The 18,665-nt window shown below is 40.6% G+C and overlaps 1 protein-coding gene across 1 annotated transcript; it reads right to left on the bottom strand.

Annotated features, from left to right (window-relative positions):
- Positions 1 to 2,223: 2,223 nt before the first annotated feature.
- Positions 2,224 to 5,242, bottom strand: LOC107771535 (UV-B-induced protein At3g17800, chloroplastic). Its single transcript, XM_016590922.2, has 2 exons — positions 4,726 to 5,242; positions 2,224 to 3,353 (listed from the first exon to the last, which is right to left on the bottom strand). The coding sequence occupies exons 1-2, from the start codon at positions 5,094 to 5,096 to the stop codon at positions 2,570 to 2,572; spliced, it is 1,155 nt and encodes a 384-aa protein (XP_016446408.2). The 5' UTR covers positions 5,097 to 5,242; the 3' UTR covers positions 2,224 to 2,569.
- Between the last annotated feature and the right edge of the window lie 13,423 nt (positions 5,243 to 18,665).

The raw sequence follows: 18,665 nt of genomic DNA, 5'->3' as shown, positions 1-18,665 counted from the left end.
GCACAGAAGATCGGATAAGGAATTCTGTTAACCCGGGAGAAAGTGTGAGGCACTCCCGAGATCTGTGATTTTAGCACGATCGCTTAACAATTAATACTTGGCCTAATTATCTGATTTATTATATGTTTTAAACTTATTGTGCATCTTTTATCCACCGCTTTTAATTAAGATATTTATACGCTTTTAGTGTTTATGGAGTTTAGTTGAACAAGTTACGATGTCGTACACTTGTCGTTTTTGTACATATTGCAAATCGCACCACGTGAAATGACCCGCGATTTACAACATGTTTATTTTAATTGTTTGAAGTTGTGGTCAAGTCGCGTGAAACGCGCACGTTAGTTGGGATTTACATATCATGACCATGTCACGGGAACCGTACCCATGACCACGATGATTTATTAATCGTGCCTAAGACAACTATCGCGTCTATAATTGTGTTTTAACTACATTTGAGATATATTGAAAGAAGGAATTATGGAACAATTGAAGAAAATGAGTCGGCTTTTGTTCTTATTAAGTTGGCCCGATGAAAAATAAATTATTTCGTACATGGTCTACCCAATAAACCCGAAGCCCACTAAAACATAACTAAATTGTATTAGTCACACAATCCAACTGGCCATTAATCTACTATAACTAATGTCTAAATGTAAACCCAAAACAGAAGGTGAATCAACAACATTGAAACTTATTTTTGATAAATAAACAATTGAAAATTGGTAAGTCAAGCAATTCCAATTAAATACCAAATGAAACAGTAGAGAATAATGTTAAAACCATAGACAAGATAGGAGCATATCACAAATTTTACCAATCAAGCACAATAATAGCAGCAAGTAAATCAAAGAAAACCGAGCAATCCAAACAAATCTGCAAATTTATTGAAGAGCACGGTATTGAAAATACACTAAGAGAAGAAAAAGGACCTTTATTGCTGCATATGCTCTAACATTCACAATGAAAGAGGAGCTCCCAAATTACAATCCTAAAACGATCTGTAGATCAGGACTTCGACGAACCCGGAAACTTCGAACGACACCTCACTTTAACGATGATTTCCGATAGTATGTTAGTGATGTTTTGTGCTGTTGTTTCATGGTGGTTTTGGGATATTTTTGGAGCTGGAATTTGGGGAGTTTTGGGGCTAGATTTCAGGATGTATTTTAGGGAATTTCGGGCTGTTATCGAGCTGCTTTTAGGGAGTAATTTTAGCTGTGTTTTGGCTGATTTTTGGTGAGTTTTGGGGCTGTTTTGAAGCTGGTTTTCAGCATGGTTTTGGCTGGAATTTCGCTGGTATTTCAGCAATGTTTTGGGGTATTTTTGGTGGAAGCTTGGTGTGTTTTTTCAGGGAAGGAAAACAGAGGTGTTTGGATGGTGTTGAGGCTGCTGATTTGGTGGAGGAGACGGGGCTATTTAGCAGAGCTTTTTGGGCTAAAAATGGAAGAAAGATGGTGAAGCTTTGATGGTCGATTTCGTAAAGAGGGAGGCTGCGCTATGGTGCTTTCTTTTTTCACCCCTTCCTTTGTGAAGTGTGTGCGCGCTCTATATCTAATGTGAGGAAATGGAGTAAAGTGAGTGTGTGCAGTTTAAAATGACATGAGGGTGTTGGAGAAAAAGGGGTAGAGTGAGTGTGTGTTAGTATAAAATGTGTGTGACGAATTTTGGGAAAAAGGGATAAAGTAGCTAGTGTAAAGTCACATGAGAGAGTTGGGGAAAAGGAGTAAAGTGAATATTAGTGAGATGAGTGATATAATTTTTTTTAAATAACACCTCTAAAAGGTGAAATAAGAGTTAAAATATGTAAATTAAACTTAAAATATATTTACATACTAAAAAGTGATTGAAAAATTCAAAGATGATCAAAAATTAGGTGTTCAGATCGACAACATAAAAATATTTTCTATAATAGGTTTATAAAATTAATACTTTTACGAGTTGGTATCGCCAGTGTGAATTGAATACTTCATTCCCGCATGATTTGTTTCTGCAATAGACACTTGAAAATATAGGTATCTAATAAAAGCCAAGATATTCTTTTTTGACCACTTGTAGAACAACAACAATAATATACCTAGAAAAATCTCAAAAGGAAAGTTGTGTGTAGGTAAACCTTATTCCTAGCTCGTGGAGATAGAGAGGCTATTTCCGGAGACATTCGGCTTTTGACCACTTGTGATATGTCAAAAATCATGAAAGTGCTCACACCTCGTCAGTTATATACTAGAAATAATGCTCTATACAACTCCAAATTTACAAAGTGTAAATCCACAGATAATGAATACCTGGAATATACATCAAGAAAACTGCAGTATATGTGACAACTCTACTACATAGTATATCATCCAACTACTATCTATACTATAACCTTGAGCCTCTTTCTTCTTTTTTTGCAGCAGGCGACGATTGATGGGATATATAAGCACACGCGGAATCAGCACAATTTTCCCTTACACCATTACATGGCGAAAGTCAAGAGTGGACCTCCTCGTTATGTCTAAGTAAGTGAGATCAAAATTACGAAGATTATATCGTGCTTCCTTCGATTGAAACCGCCCTTCTAGCATTGTTAGTTCTCCTCGAGCTGATAAAATATCCTAACATAATCTTCTGCATCCCAAAGGAAAGAACCAAAAGCAACAGCCTCTAACACAATCCTTTTCAGACTCGCCAATGACGTGGAAACTACCTCATCGCTCTCATCGCCAAAAAGTGCAGAACAATGTTTCTCAATCAGATTCAGTGCCTCCTTGCATTTCAGTTTTGCACACATCTGCATTATTTCATGGTCAAAATTCATAACATAAGACCTAAGCTTTTCATTCTTCTTCCCCTGGACAAGTGATGTTGGACCGACTAATGTAGATCGTGTGCCACTGAGACGACCAAAGGGAACGCTGTTTTGTTTTAACGGCCACGACCCTGAAACTAAAAGGTTGCTTGAAGTAGTAACACCAAGATCAGAGTTGATATGATCAAGACTCAGTTCCATATGGTGTCTCAACGAGGCCGACTTCAAAAAATATCCATACAGAATCGAAGAAGCATAAACTCGATGGATTTGGAGCTTTGGGACTTGAGTAGGGGTCCAATTTTCTGTCACGTTCGACTTCTCTTTCCATCCGATAACAGTAGAAAGATGTTCTCTTACCATTTTGAGTACTTCAAAGCTATGGATAGACTCGAGCTCCCAGTCCCGACAGGGCCATATCTCGAGTCTGCCATTGTACATGCATTTGGAGAGCTTTGGAACCAAGTGCACTCCGATTTCAGAGAACTTATAAACTATTAACATGTACAGAATATCTTCAACAGAATTTCGACATTCCAGCCTTTTCAGTTCAGCAATCCTCCTGGAATTTCATCATATACAAATATTAGTAAAGTATATGGAAGTGACTGGACAAGTCTACATTTGAATGAGTAAGTATCATGTAATTAAACAAGCAGTGTTCGAACAAACAATCCTATCATCATAATGCAGAAACCAGAATTCAGTTACCTACAATTTTGTAATTTGTTCGATGAACTAGGAACCTAATCAACGACTATGTCTAATTACTCTAAACGATCTCTTTTAAAACCATAGTAATGTCAAATTTAGTCGTGTTCATGCAAAAGTTGTAGCAAAAGCATAGTAATGGTTGCGGCAGATCCGGGACTTAAACTTAATGGGTTCAAAATTAAATATTTGTTGAAATTTAGATAAAATTTTGCATATATATATATATATATATACACAACCTGTAAGCAAAGACCTATTTGTAACTCCCTTTGCCCCAATCTTGTGACACAATTAGACTTTTATGCCGCAAAAATTATATTTAACTGAAGTCAATGTTAATTTCTTCAAAATTTTGAAAATTAAACTTAATTAAGAACGTGTAAGTATTTCAAAAGACTTGCACTACTCTCTGGCTCAAAGTATAACCAGTTATTTCCTCTTCAGAACAACCAATAAATCAAAGATTTGGAGAACAAACTTGCTCAGTACCATAAAATTCAGATATACAAAGATGAAGAAACCTCTAAATATCATCTTAGATCCAGAACACCAAACACTTAAATAACAGGACTAACGAATGCACGAGACACCAAGATTGAATGCTAATCAGACGGTTGTAGTGAACTTTTGCTTCTTTAGTTCAACTTCAAGTTACGGAGATAATGAAGAGATACTAAGGTCAACGTGGCGCCATCCCACACCGCTTCGCCAAAATATATACAACTGATCGACACCGGGCAAATTAAACATCAAGCTTGGATAGTGAGTAAAGCCTTAGGAACCCCACACAATACCATACCCAAACCATTGTACTAGTCAATTAATGACAATATTAGGTTGACTTACAACAACAACTAATTCTAGTATCAAGTCCGACTATCATATTAAGTTGACTTACAACAACAAAAAATTCTACTATCAAGTCTGATTATCATATTGAGTTGACTTACAACAACAACTAATTCTACTATCATGTACGAAATGTTAAAGTTGTCTATCTACATCACACCCTTTTGATGCGGATCCCGAACTATGACAGATGATTCCTATATGTTAACTGTTAACCAAGAAAATAGAGTAATGACCTATTATATCCCGTAAAATTGCAGTGATTGTTAAAATAATTAAATTATATCATCAGTATATATAACTTAAAACTCTTATGACAATAGGTCTGACACGGCTTGTGCAAATATGAAAAGGGAAAAGGGGACACCAACCTGTGAAGAACAGCTTCATTAGACCCCAAGTTGAGATTCATACGAAGAAAAGCTTCACCCTTCTCATAACCCAACTTTGCCAATTCTTTTTGCACAACAGCATAAAAACACTTTCTATCATTCTGAAAAATACTGCTCAAAAATCTCCCTTCTTCTGTCCTTGGCACTATTGGCACGCTCAATCCACTGAATTCACAATTACTACTACTGCTATTATTATTATTACTACTACTTTTACCACTTGCCACCACAACCAACGATTTTCTGAAATTTAATGGAGAAAAAGGTATTGATGAAAAAAGGGTATTTTTTACTGTGAAAGGTAAAGATTGAGGAAGAGAAATATTGGTGTAAAAGAAGCCACAGTCCATTCAAGAAACAACTGGTAAGAACAGAATAGAGAAGTAATTTGGTGGCGGAATTTAGTGTGTAGCTAAGAAACACGCGAAAGAGAGGAAAATATTAGTATGATAGTTTTCAAGATTGTTTTTGGTGAAAATTGAAGTAGTAGATACTATACCAGCATGAAAAGCCAAAGCTAATAAGACTTGTAATCCTTCTCATTAAAGAATTATTAGTTGTAGAGTCCTTATCCAACTCAATCATGAACTTTTACAAATAATTATTATAAGAGAATAATATTATTGATTTGATAAAATATAGTATACGAGATTATTAATAATATGTGGGGCCTTTTAAAAATTGGAATCTTTATCAAAACAAACAATTGGATAAATTACATACAATTATTCATAAATTATAATTATATATTAATTTTACACAATATATATATATATATATATATATATATATATATATATATATATATTATTTGAATATATTTTTAGTTTAGCCGCTCTATGCCAAGGGTGGTCAAGCGCACACCTTTCGCTAAAAATTTATACTGTGTATATAAGTTAAATATTAGTTCTTTATATGATTATATATTATATTTTGAAGACCCTTAATACAGTTAAGTGGGGCAATCGAGAGTGTTCAAAGTGATATGTTGTTCACGGGTTCAAATTACTACTCATTTTATTTGCCAAAACTAAATGGAGACCACTATGTGTGATCTATTTGATTCTTTTTCAATCTAATCTATAAAAAAATCCTAATTATAACTCTTATAATTTAAAATGTATAAAAATAAACAAATATCTTAAAAGTAATTTTTTAACTAAAAGTTATTTCTTGAATAAATTTTATAATTTAAAAGTCAAGCTCTACTCAACAAAAGCTCTCTCCAAACTACAAATCCTCTCCACTTTCTCTTTCTTTTGGTTTTATACTTACTTTTATTGGTAAAATTTCTAATGCTGTATTTTTGTTATTTTAATTTATAAAATAATAGTTTTATTAATTTTTTTTATTGTTTAACAAAATATTACATAAATTTGGCACCATTTATGAACAACAAAAATTATTGATTTATTTAAAATTTGAACACTCTTTAGACAAAATTCTTAGCTACACTACTAATTGGATGGACGATTATTTAGATTAATTCTGAAAATCTAATGTTCTTCGCATTGAAAATAGAGGAGTAACTGGGAGACAAGAAGGTAAGGGAGTGGTGGGGTTTAAGGTTTTTGTTCGAGAAATGTTGACTCGAGAGTGGAGGAGTTGGCAAAGATAAATGAACACAGTCAAAGAGGATAAGGATGGTGTGTTATCAGCTAGTAAAAAAAAAGAACTTTTTGCTCAATATAAGTTGAAAAGAAAACGGGAAACGGGTATAGTTAATAGTTATCCTTGTATTATTAAAAAATATTTAATTTACCCTCTTTTTATTTCCGATTTTATTTAAGCCGTTATATATGTCTAAATGACATGAACTAACTAGTTTGATAATTGAAAAATAGCAGTATTTGTAAAGTATTTAAAAATAGTTACTATTAAATACAAAAATAAATCAGACCAAACACGCAAAAAAAAATCAGTATAATATGATGGATTATATAACTACTGCATAAAATAATCTAAAATAATCTAACATATTTATGTTTAAATTCTAGCACATTATAAATTCTAACACACTATGCTCGAATTTCGTATGTAAAAAATTAGAACTTCAGCATATTATGGTGGAATTTTTTGAATTTTAACGAAGAATATTTTTGTTTAGATTTTATTTTCGCATAAAAATAACTAAATTTAATTAATTTTAAAATTATACTCCCCCCGTTCCAATTTATGTGAACCTGTTTGAATTGACACGAATTTTAAGAAAAAATGAAGACTTTTGAAATTTGTGGTCCTAAACAATTCAAAAAGGTGCACAGAGTATTTGTGTGGTTATAAAAGTTTTTCATTAAGGGTAGAATTGTAAGTTTAAGCAAAATTATTTTCAAATTTAAAATTGGGTCATTCTTTTTGGAACGGACCAAAAAAAAAATAGGTTCACATAAACTAGAACGGAGGTAGTAACTAATTTTCAATTAACAATGGTAAACCAAGCTAATCTTGAATTTCTTTCGTAATATGTTTGTGTATTCGGGTAAAATCGAGGGCAATGCATGTCCTGGTGAAGAAGACGGAACGGGGTACGAACACGCGAGGTTGAAGTCGAGGCTGGGAGCCTTTGTACCGAGACCCATGAAAAATTAACAATGGACTCATCGTCGGGCGTGATAAATCAACGCTCCCGATATGGCAAACGGTTACGCACGACTAACAGAGGACCGTAATATCCGTACTTAACCGGATATCACAGCGCATATCTCGCCCGTTGTCGGTTACAGATTGGTAATTAGCAAGAAAGAGAGATTTTTACCTTTTTAGACTTGTATTAGGGATGAAACTGCCCTACTATATAAAAGATGAAGTTTTTCTTTGATAACACACATTGTAACTTGCATACCAAGGCAATAGAAATTTATTTTTCTACTTTCTAGCTATTGTGAAGTTCTTACTTTATTGTTGTTCTTCATTCACAATTGGCTTTGAACCAAGGTTTCGATCGAGGGCAAATCTACTGTTCAACCTAAGTTCGAGCCATGTCGTAGCATTACAATTGGTTTGATTATTCATTTTGTCTTTAACTCGTTTATATAATATTCTTGATTAGTTGTGTTGAATTAATCCACATATCCTTAAAACCGCGTACAAATTTAATTATTATTTGTTTTAAGCATAAACATTTTGGCGCCCACCGTGGGGCTAAGGATAATAATGGTGATTTGATACAAATCTCCATAACACACTCTATTTTACGTTTGTTCTTTAAAGTCTTAATTTCATGTCAGTTTAAAAATGTCAAATTCTCAGTCTACCCACCTGAACGTTGACGCTGAGTCTGGCCATCATGGCGAAAATAACAATCTGTTACTTAGCAACGAGGTACCTCATGCCGATCCCAACGGAGTCCTAGTTGTTGATCCGGTCGATGTTATCTCATAGGTGGCCATCTATGTTAACCTGCCAACTAATCTCGAAAACAGCGTTCGCGGGAGACCCCGACCAACTGCTCGAGAAGCGTCCGAAGGCGAAGGCGATGGGGTTAGCTTACGGTTAATCTTCAAAATATTGCAGGCTCAACAGGCGGTGATACCGCATCTGCATAATCAAAGCCACGCCTCCAGCAAAGTTGAGCCCGAATCGTCTAGGGAGAACACCTGAATGAATATGCAGATCACCGAGAGAACGGGTGAAGATGAGTCCGGGGTCAATCCCGAAATAATGAAAATGCTTGAAGCATTAACGAAACGGGTGGAATCATGTGAAAATAAAATTGAGGCCAATGACAAGAAGGTGGAAACATACAATTTTAGGGTCGACCAAATCCCGGGAGCACCCACGATATTGAAGGGGTTGAATTCCAAGAAGTTTGTCCAGAAGCCTTTTCCTCCGAGTGTGGCACCGAAGTCGATCCCTAAGAGGTTTCGTATGCCCGGCATCACAAAATATAACAGAACCATGGATCTGAATGAGCATGTGGCCTCTTATACATGCGCAATCAAAGGGAATGACTTGGAAGATGATGAAATCGAGGTAGTGTTACTGAAGAAATTTGGGGAAACTTTGTCCAAATGAGCAATGATATGGTATCACAACTTACCCCCAAATTCCATTGACTCGTTTGCTATGCTTGCAGATGCTTTCATGAAGGCCCATGCCGGGGCCATCAAGGTCGAGACCAGAAAGCCGGACCATTTCAAGGTTAAACAAAGAGACAACGAGATGCTCAGGGAGTTCGTGTCGAGATTCCAGATGGAACAAATGGACCTGCCTCCGGTCACAGATGATTTGGCCGTTCAGGCATTTACTCAAGGACTTAACCTCTGAAGCTCCTTGGCTTCACAGCATCTAAAACAAAAAATTGGTAGAGTACCCAGCGGTAACATGGGCCTACGTCCACAATAGGCACCAGTCAAAGATCAGAGTCAAGGACGACTAACTCGGAGCCCCTTTTGGGTCTGTTTATCCCATCAGGGCCGACGGCAGGTCCAAGAGAGCCGTCGATCATGAGCCAAGGCCGGTCCGAGATCGGTACCAACTACACATCGCGGATCAAAAGGGAAATGGGTCTGGGCGTCAGTCTACGAGGAACGAAAAGATAGGCGATCGAGGGCCCAGTAGCTGAGGTCTGATGAGCAAAAATGGTTTCGACAGGCCGCTCGGGGGTAGGGAAGCACCAAGATTATCAGGCTATAACTTCAATGTTGATGCTGCCAACATCGTATCAGCCACCGGGTGTATCAAGGAGACCAAATGGCCCCAACCATTGCAATCTGACCATACCCAAAGAGATCCTAACTTGATGTGCAAGTATCATGACACTTATGGTCATAAGACCGAGAATTGCCAACAATTGAGAGAATAAGTTGCTCGGTTGTTCAATAACGGCACCTCCGAGAATTTCTGAGTGATTGAGCTAAAACCCACTTCAGGAACAGGGACGACAACAAACTGGCCAAACAAGATGAGCCTCAACACGTCATCAACATGATCATTTGAGGGGTTGATGTCTCTCAAGGACCAATAATAAAACGCACTAAAGTATCTATCATAAGTGAAAAATGCACCCAAGATTATGTCCCGGAAGGAACTATTTCGTTCAGCGATAAGGATGCTGAGGGAATCGTGCAACCACATAATGATGCGCTGGTAATATCCGTGCTTATCAATAATTCTCGAGTTAAACGTGTGTGGATTGATCTATGTAGCTCGGCCAACATCATCAGATCGAGGATCGTAGAGCAGTTAGGGTTACAGTAACAAATAGTGCCGACGGTCCGAATGTTAAACGGATTTAACATGGCATATGAAACCACTAAAGGGGAGATAACCCTACTAGTGAACATCGTCGGGATGATCCAAGAGACAAAGTTCTATGTGATCAAAGGGGACATGAGGTACAACGCCCTATTTAGAAGTCCATGGGTTAACAACATGAGGGTTGTACCCTCAACCTTACATCATGCGTTAAAGTTCCATATGCCTATAGGAGTCAAGACGGTGTACGAAGAGCATTCGACTGCAAAGGAAATATTTGCAGTCAACGATGTAACCCTGGTGCCTGCGGTTTCGACATCAAGGAACTCGGATCCGACCAGAAAGGAAGAAATTAAATAGCAATCATTGATGTCGGTCTCGACCGAACCAGAGTAATGAGGAGTAGACGAGGAGGATGAATATGGAGTTCCGAGATCGTTAATAGCTCTTGATGATATCGACGCCACCAAATCGACGGTCGAGGAGTTGGAGCAAGTCATATTGATCAAACACCTACCAGATCGAAAGGTATACCTTGGCACGGTGTTAACTCCCGAGCTCAGAAAAACTCATTAATTTTCTTAAAGCTAAGATAGACTATTTCGCTTGGTCCCATCTTGACATGGCAGGGATCCCATCGGAAGTAACCACCCATAAACTGAGTTTGGACCTGAAGTTCCATCCGGTTAAGTAGAAAAGGAGACCACAGTCCATGGTCAAGCATGCATTCGTCAAGGACGGGATATCCAAACTCCTTAAAATAGGGTCCATTCGGGAAGTTAAATACCCTGACTGGTTAGTTAATGTAGTGGTAGTGCCTAAAAATGGGAATAAGCTAAGAATTTGTGTAGATTACAAAGATCTAAACAAGGTGTTCCCCAAGGATATTTTTCCTTTGCCTAACATCGATCGGATGATCGACGCGACGGTCGGGCATGAGATACTCAGATTTCTCGATGCCTATTCTGGGTACAACCAAATTCGGATGGACTCAGATGATCAAGAAAAGACTTCTTGTATCACTAAATTCGGCACCTACTATTATAATGTAATGTCGTTCGGATTCAAGAACATTGGTGCCACCTATCAACACCTAGTGAATCGGATGTTCGAATAACAGATAGGAAAATCAATGGAAGTTTATATTGACGACATGTTAGTTAAGTCCCTATGAGCAGAGGACCATTTTAAACATTTGCAGGAAACCTTCGACATACTGAAGAAATATAATATAAATCTGAACCCTAGAGAAGTCTGCATTCATGGTATCCAATCGAGGGATCGAGATCAATCCCGACAAAATCAAAGTCATAGAGGACATCACCATGGTGGACAACGTCAAGGCCGTTCAAAGGCTGACCAGGCGTATAGCTGCCCTGGGCCGGTTCATATCGAGGTCTTTGGACAAAAGACATCGGTTCGTCTCACAATTAAAGAAGAAGAAGAATTTTTCCTGGACTCCAGAATGCCAGCAAGCTTTGGAAGAACTCAAACAGTACCTATCGAGTCCGCCCCTACTCTACACTCCGAAGGCGGACGAACAACTGTACCTTTACTTGGCAATTTCCGAGATGGAGGTAAGTGGAGTCTTAGTTCGGGAGGAAGAAGGTACGTAGTTCCCTATTTACTATGTCATTAGAACTCTAGGCGAGGCCGAAACAAGGTATCCTCACCTGGAGAAATTGGCGCTCGCTTTGCTAAGCGCCTCCAGAAAGCTAAAGTCATACTTTCAATGCCACCCCATATGTGTCGTAACTTCTTACCTGTTAAGGAACATAATGCACAAACCCGAGCTCTCGGGCCGGTTAGCCAAATGGACCACAGAAATTAGCGGCTACGATATCGAGTATCGACCCCGAATTACCATAAAATATCAGATTACGACAGACTTCGTGGCTGACTTTATGCCGACCTTAATACCCGAAATCGAGAGGGAATTATTATTAACCTCGAGGATCACCTCGGGAATCTGAACTCTTTTTACGAATGGTGCCTTGAACGCGAAGGGGTTCGGGCTCGAACTTGTGTTAAACCACCCACGAGAAATGTAATTAGGCAATCTATTAGAACAGTAAAATTGTCTAACAATAAGGTTGAGTATGAGACCATGATTGCAGGTCTAGAATTGGCTAAAAGCCTTGGGGCCGAGGTGATCGAAGCCAAGTGCAACTCCCTTCTCGTGGTAAACCAAGTTAACGGGACGTTCGAAGTAAAAGAAGAACTAATGCGAAGGTACTTGGACAAATTACAGGTAACGCTGCATCTATTTAGGGAATGGACCCTGCAACACGTACATCGAGATCAGAACAACGAGGCCAATGCTCTGGCCAACTTGGGGTCGTCAGTCGATGCTGATGAATTCGGTTCGGGAACAATAGTGCATCTTATGAAGTCGGTGATAGAAGAAGTCCACGTCGAAGTAAACTCAACGAGTTTAGCTTGGGATTGGAGGAACAAGTACATAGACTACTTGAAGACCGAAAAATTACCCTCGGATCCCAATGAATCGAGACCCCTACGTACCAAGGCCGCCAGATTTAGCTTGGTCGAAGGGGCATTGTTCAGGAGAACCTTCGACGGCCCGCTAGCCAAATGTTTGGGACCGGGAGAGACCGAATACGCCTTGAGAAAAGTTCACGATGGCACTTGTGGGAACCATTCGGGGGCAGAATCTTTGGTTCGGAAACTGATTAGGGCCGGCTATTACTTGACCAAGATGGAGAAAGATTCGAAGGCTTTCGTATGGAAATGGGACGACAGCCAGAGACACGCCCTGATGATCCATCAACCGAGAGAAATGCTCCACTCGGTTTTGTCCTCGTGGCCATTTATGAAATGGAGAATGGACATTGTCAGTCCCCTACCATGGCACCCGGTAAAGCTCAATTCATGCCATTCATGACTGATTATTTTTCCAAATGGGTCGAGGATCAGGCATTCGAAAAGGTCCGGGATAAAGAAGGCATTGACTTCATCTGGATCACATAATATGTCGATTTGGGATACCGGTCGAGGTCATTTGCGATAATGGAAAACAATGCATCGGCAGCAAGGTAAGTAATTTTTTCAAAGAAAGATACTATTAACACCTTATTACCCTAGTAGGAACGGGCTATGGAATGAGATCATGCCCGAAGTCCAATGGGCGTACCGTACGACTTCAAAATCTAGCACTGGGGCCACCCTGTTCTTATTGGTCTACGGAGACGAAGCCTTAATACCAGTCGAGGTGGGAGAACCAAGCCTCATGTTCCAATATGTAACATAAGAGCCAGACGGCGAGGCCATGATCACGAGCATGGAACTATTGGATGAAAGGTAGGAGGCTACCCTGGTCCGGTTAACCGCTTAGAAACAACGAATAGAAATGCATTACAACTGAGGAGCTAGCCTCCAACACTTTCAAGTTGGGGACTTAGTGTTGAGGAATGTAACATTACACACTAGTAACCCGAATGAGGGGAAGCTGGGATCGAACTAGAAAGGACCATATCGAGTTGTCGGAATAACCGGCAAAGGCTCGTACAAACTCAAAGTGGGAAACGGCGTACAACTACCGAACACCTCACGAGTTCGACCTCGAATACTGGGGGCCATTACCCTAGTATTAAGGTTTTAGCAAGGAAAAAAGAAAACTTTGTATGCTAAAAGCTAAGGCTTGGTGGTTAGGATTCATTATAAGGGGCAAACGGTCGTATGAACCGTGCTCACATAGTCCACTCTAGCCTTGACATAAGTTTTTATGCGCTTTCGATCATGTACTTTGCACACTAAGAAATGAAAGAAAATTCTGCTTTGCTATTACACATTTTTGTTTCTTCGATTCTGGATCCTAGAGCCCATGGGCTACCCCTACTAGGGGACTATCGAGCCCAAGGGCTACCCTTAATCGAGGACTGTTTCCCGAAGAAATTTTGGATGACCCGGGCTACCGAATTTTGGAGACACCAAACTTATTAGGCGGTGCCCAAATACAAAGGCTACGACCACCTTAAAAATGGCTTGGAGACGTCCAAAGCCCGTAACCAGAAAGTAAGGCCTTTATGAAAAAAATAAATTTGAAACCTACTAAAGGATTACCCTCGGCAAAAACATCGTCTAAAAATACTTAAGCATCTTGGGAACCTACGGTCTCATCGAGGATCCAAAGCCACGAGCAAACAAAGTGGCATCGTAGTCGGGCTACGTTCGAACTTCCAAAAAATGAATGCCCCGGAACTACACGTGATTCTATACTAAGACACCAAAGATAATACATGAATAAAAGATGTTGGAAAAGTAAAGACACAATATTGCCAAAAAGGGAAAATTTCATATATATACCAAAATATATTTACAAAGGCCCAATAAAACGGCCTTAAAATAAGCATATATATAAGGAAAAACAAAAACATAAGGGAAAACAAAAACAAATAGAAAAAATATACTAAGGCATTTACGCTTGGTCTTCACCGGGGCCCGACTCGTCGCCAGAACCGTCGAAGCCCTCAGATCCCTCGGAACCCTCAGAGCCTTCGGCACCCTGAAGCTCGTAGAGCTCCTTTGCCTCAGCCTCGAGCTTCTTAGCTTCTTCGATCTCAGCTGATAAGTCGAAGCCTCGGGCGTGGATCTCTTAAAGGGCCTCTCTTCGGGACAGCCGCTTCATGTATTCAGTCTTTGTCATTATGAGGGTCTCGGCTGCCTCCACATCGACCTTGTACTGGGCCACCATTTCCTTGGCATCAACAGAGGTTGTGTCCAATTTGGACCTCAGTGTCGCACGTTCTCTTCCGATGGCATCCCGTTATGCGATGGTCGAGCTCAGATGTGCTCGGAGATCATCATTCAGCTGAGACCACTTATCGGATTTGTCCTTCACCACCTGGACTTGGTTCTCGACCGATGTCGGGCTCCGCCCTTGCAGTTTCCTTCTCCGAAGCCAGCAGGTCCATCCTACCCTTCAATCATGGCCTTAACCTCGTCCATCTCCGGAGCTAGTCGATTGTCTCAATCTTCTATTGGACCTGTGAGGTTGTGTTGTTAGTCACCACGACTAACTCCTCGTTTTGAGCTTCAAAGACCTTTACCTTTTCAACCAAGTCGGCATGTTCCCGCTTCAGCGTCAAGGCCTCCTTCTGAGCTTTTTCTAACTCGGCTTGGAGAATCGGGAGGTCTTTAAGGGCCTCGTCCTATTGCTCACCGAGAAGCCTGTACATGTCCTTCTTCTGGACCTGCTCTTTGAGCTCGAACTTGAGCTGGTTGATTTCTTAGCGGTACCGGAGGAAGCTTTCATGGTGAAGCACTGAGGCCCGTAAAACGACAAAAGTAGTAAGAGACATCAAAATTTAAGTGATATTCATAAAGGGGTATAAAAGTATTGGCGCCTTACCCGATTCAGCGCCTGCTGCGTCTCGTTCAAAAGACTTAGTGTGCCCACCTCATTCATCTTTGCTTGGTCCTCTTCGGTCACTAGGCATCGGAGGTAGCTGGCTATGCCCACCATAGCAGATAGGACCGAAGCATCCTCCAGAAACTGTGAGAACACCCGTTCTCTTTCGCCCGGGGTCCACGCTCGGGGCAGGAAATTTCTTCACCAGTTTTTGGCTCGAACTCAGCCCGCCAGCTCCCGAGGGCACGTCCTTCTTCGGGATCTCTAGGTGACCTAGCCCGGAGAAATCCTCCAATGTGGACATGTCCATTCCGTCGAAAAAGGAGTTGATGGGATCAACTGAAACCTACACTCCCTCACTTGACTTTTCTTTGCCCGTTTGGGCCTTCTTGAGCATGGACTCGATATATGAGGGCGTCTCTATTATGTTAATGACATCGGTCGCCTCCTTCGGAACATGAGCAGCTTCCTAGGAGGTCACTACCTCCATCTCCCCCTCATGTCCCCTAGCCTGAAGGGGATCGACCTCGTGGTACCCTTTCTCGGTCGTTGCCTGCTCCCTAGTGGGGGTCGATCCAAGGGCGACGAAGATGTCATCTTCTTCGGGCTCATCCATGCGCCGGTAGAGATAGCCACGGTCCAGTGCCCTGGACTTGTTATTCTTCTTGGGCTTCCGGGCCTGGGTGGCCACCCTCTTCTTCCTCTTCCCTTCTAGGCCCGGGGAACCCGATGACTTTCTCCTTTTCTTCTTCTCCTCCTACGCGGCATCCCCGGGTTATCCCAAGACGAAGGGCTCGGCATGCAGAGATGGATCCTCATCCACATCAAGCAGCCTAAGTTCAGTGGTCTTAGACAGACCTGTAAGAAAAAAGGAAAAGCTAGCATTATATACGTTAAGAGTGTGATGGTAACTATTTCAGGAAAGAACCTCACCATGAGAACGGGCTTCCCATTTGCCCTTTGAAAGTTTGCGCCATGCGCGCTCGAAGTAAGGCATCTGCTTATAAATCCCCTCGATCCACTTCTTGAATTGGGGGATTGCATCTGGAACTTGGGCAACAACTGCACGACCATAAACACAAGCGATGAGAAAAAGAAATAAAAAGGAAGAAATATCCACGAAAGACAATACTTACGGGATGCATTCCACTCCTCGGGGAACAACATAAACTCGGGGGGGGGGGGGAGGGGATCAGGTCTTCAGTTTTCACCCGAACGAACCACCCATGCCAACCTCGATCCTGATCTTGCTCGGCAGACGAGCTTGATTAGTCCCTCTCGTAAGATTCAAGGATTGTACATGCGGAGTAGGTGGCCGAAGGTGAACCGTGGAGACTCGGTGTTATTTACGAAGTGGCGCAAGAGGATCACAATCCTCTAGAAGGATTGGTGGATTTGCCCTAGACACACCCATACCTCTTGTAGAAAGTAAGAACTACGGGATCCGCATGGGAGAGCGTGAATGGGTAAGTGTAAACACCTAGATACCCCTTCACGTGAGTAGTTATATCGTCATTGGGCCCGGGGACGACCACATCCTTACCCTCGCACTTGCAGTCCGCTCGGACTACGGGTAGGGTTTCTTCGATGACAAAACATATGTATATTGTTGCTCCATCGCCTAGGTCTTGTTGGCTTGAGGTCTTCTCAACCTTGAAATCATCCCCGCTATTGCAGCCCCCGGGTATGAAGCTCTTCATGGGGGGATATGGAGCCACCTCAAGAGCAGCCACATTGGCATCTGCGGCCGGGTGTGAAGATGGAGGGGTATCTTGCTGGGACACTGACTTGGAAGTTTTAGCCATCGTAATCTGGAAAAATATGAAGATTTGAAGGGAAGTATGAAGATTTGAAGAGAGAGTATGAAGGTGGGATGAAGATACGAAGATCTGGGCCGAAAATCCAAGAACAAATATGAAGGTTTTAAGGTCAAATGTGAAGATATAAAGGTTCAAGAAGTTGGGTATGGAGATTTGAAAAAGTTAAAAGCCGTTAGAAAATTCGAAGATAAAAGTTAGGATCGGAAAGTGAAAGAAGTATAAAAGGTCGAGGCTTTTATAGAGGGAAAAGAAATCAATGCGCGACGTTTCCTATTCGAAGACAACTAGTCAATGACCGACACGTGTCTAAAGTCAGAACGACGCAACTGATGGGACGTTTCGACTTACCCGTCATCTTAGTTACAACGTACGAGGAAAGAAATCAGGGCTCATCTATTCGTTTCCCATCGATCCGACGAACCTACTCTTCGGAACACGAGGGGACTATTTGTATACGGGTAAAATCGAGGGCAATTCATGCCCCGATTTCCCGGTGAAGAAGACGGAAGGGGGGCACGAACACACGAGGTTGAAGTCGAGGCTGGGAGCCTTTGTACCGAGACCCACAAAAGATGAACAATGGGCTCATCGTCGGGCGTGATAAAGCAACGCTCCTCGGACCCGAAACGAGCTCTAGGACCTCGGGAACGGTTGCGCACGACTAATAGAGGGTCGTGATATCCGTACCTAACCGGATATCACGGTGCAGATCTCGCCAGATATCGGTTACATATCAGTAATTAGCAAGAAAGGAAGATTTTTACCTTTTTAAGACTTGTACTAGGGATGAAACTCCCGTACTATATAAAATGAAAGTTTTTCTATGATAACACACATTGTAACTCGCATACCAAGTCAATAGAAATTCATTTTTCTGTTTTCTAGTTATTGTGAAGTTCTTACTTTACTGTTGTTCCTCATTCACAATTGGCTTCTAACCAAGGATCCGATCGAGGGCAAAAACTATTGTTCAACCTAAGTTCGAGCCAGGTCATAGCATTACAATTGGTTTGATATTCATTTTATCTTTAACTCGTTTATTTAATATTCTTGATTATTTGTGTTGAAATAATCCACATATCTTTAAAATTGCGTACAAATTTAATTATTATCTATTTTAAATTTTAAGGTTAAACGAGTCGAGGACACATTTTTTCCTCGACCTAATGGACATCTAAACCCAACAATTAAATGAACACGTGAATGAAGGATAAGTTAAAAGTTACTGTATGGGTGAAATAGGGAAAAGGCAAATGGCAAAAGTGGATAAGTAGAAAGTAGAAACGGTGGGCTTGTCCCTCCAGTATGAGTGCGACACTTTATCTTGTTTCAAAAATATCCTGCACTTATCTTGTCATTTACTTCGTTGCCGTGCAGGGTCGGGATAAGGAGCGAAGCTACGGTATTCTTTACGAGTTGGGAATTTAGTAACTTTTATTTAGATTTTATAATTATATTAAAAAAATTATCAAATATATTAAACATAAATATTTTAGTTCAAATTCAGTAGATAAAACGCGGTATAAGTTCAATAA

This window comes from Nicotiana tabacum, chromosome 17, assembly GCF_000715075.1.
Source record: "Nicotiana tabacum cultivar K326 chromosome 17, ASM71507v2, whole genome shotgun sequence".
NCBI classification, from domain to species: Eukaryota; Viridiplantae; Streptophyta; class Magnoliopsida; order Solanales; family Solanaceae; genus Nicotiana; species Nicotiana tabacum.
The sequence above is the reverse complement of the archived record's forward strand: the minus strand, read 5'-3'. Positions and strand labels throughout refer to the sequence as shown.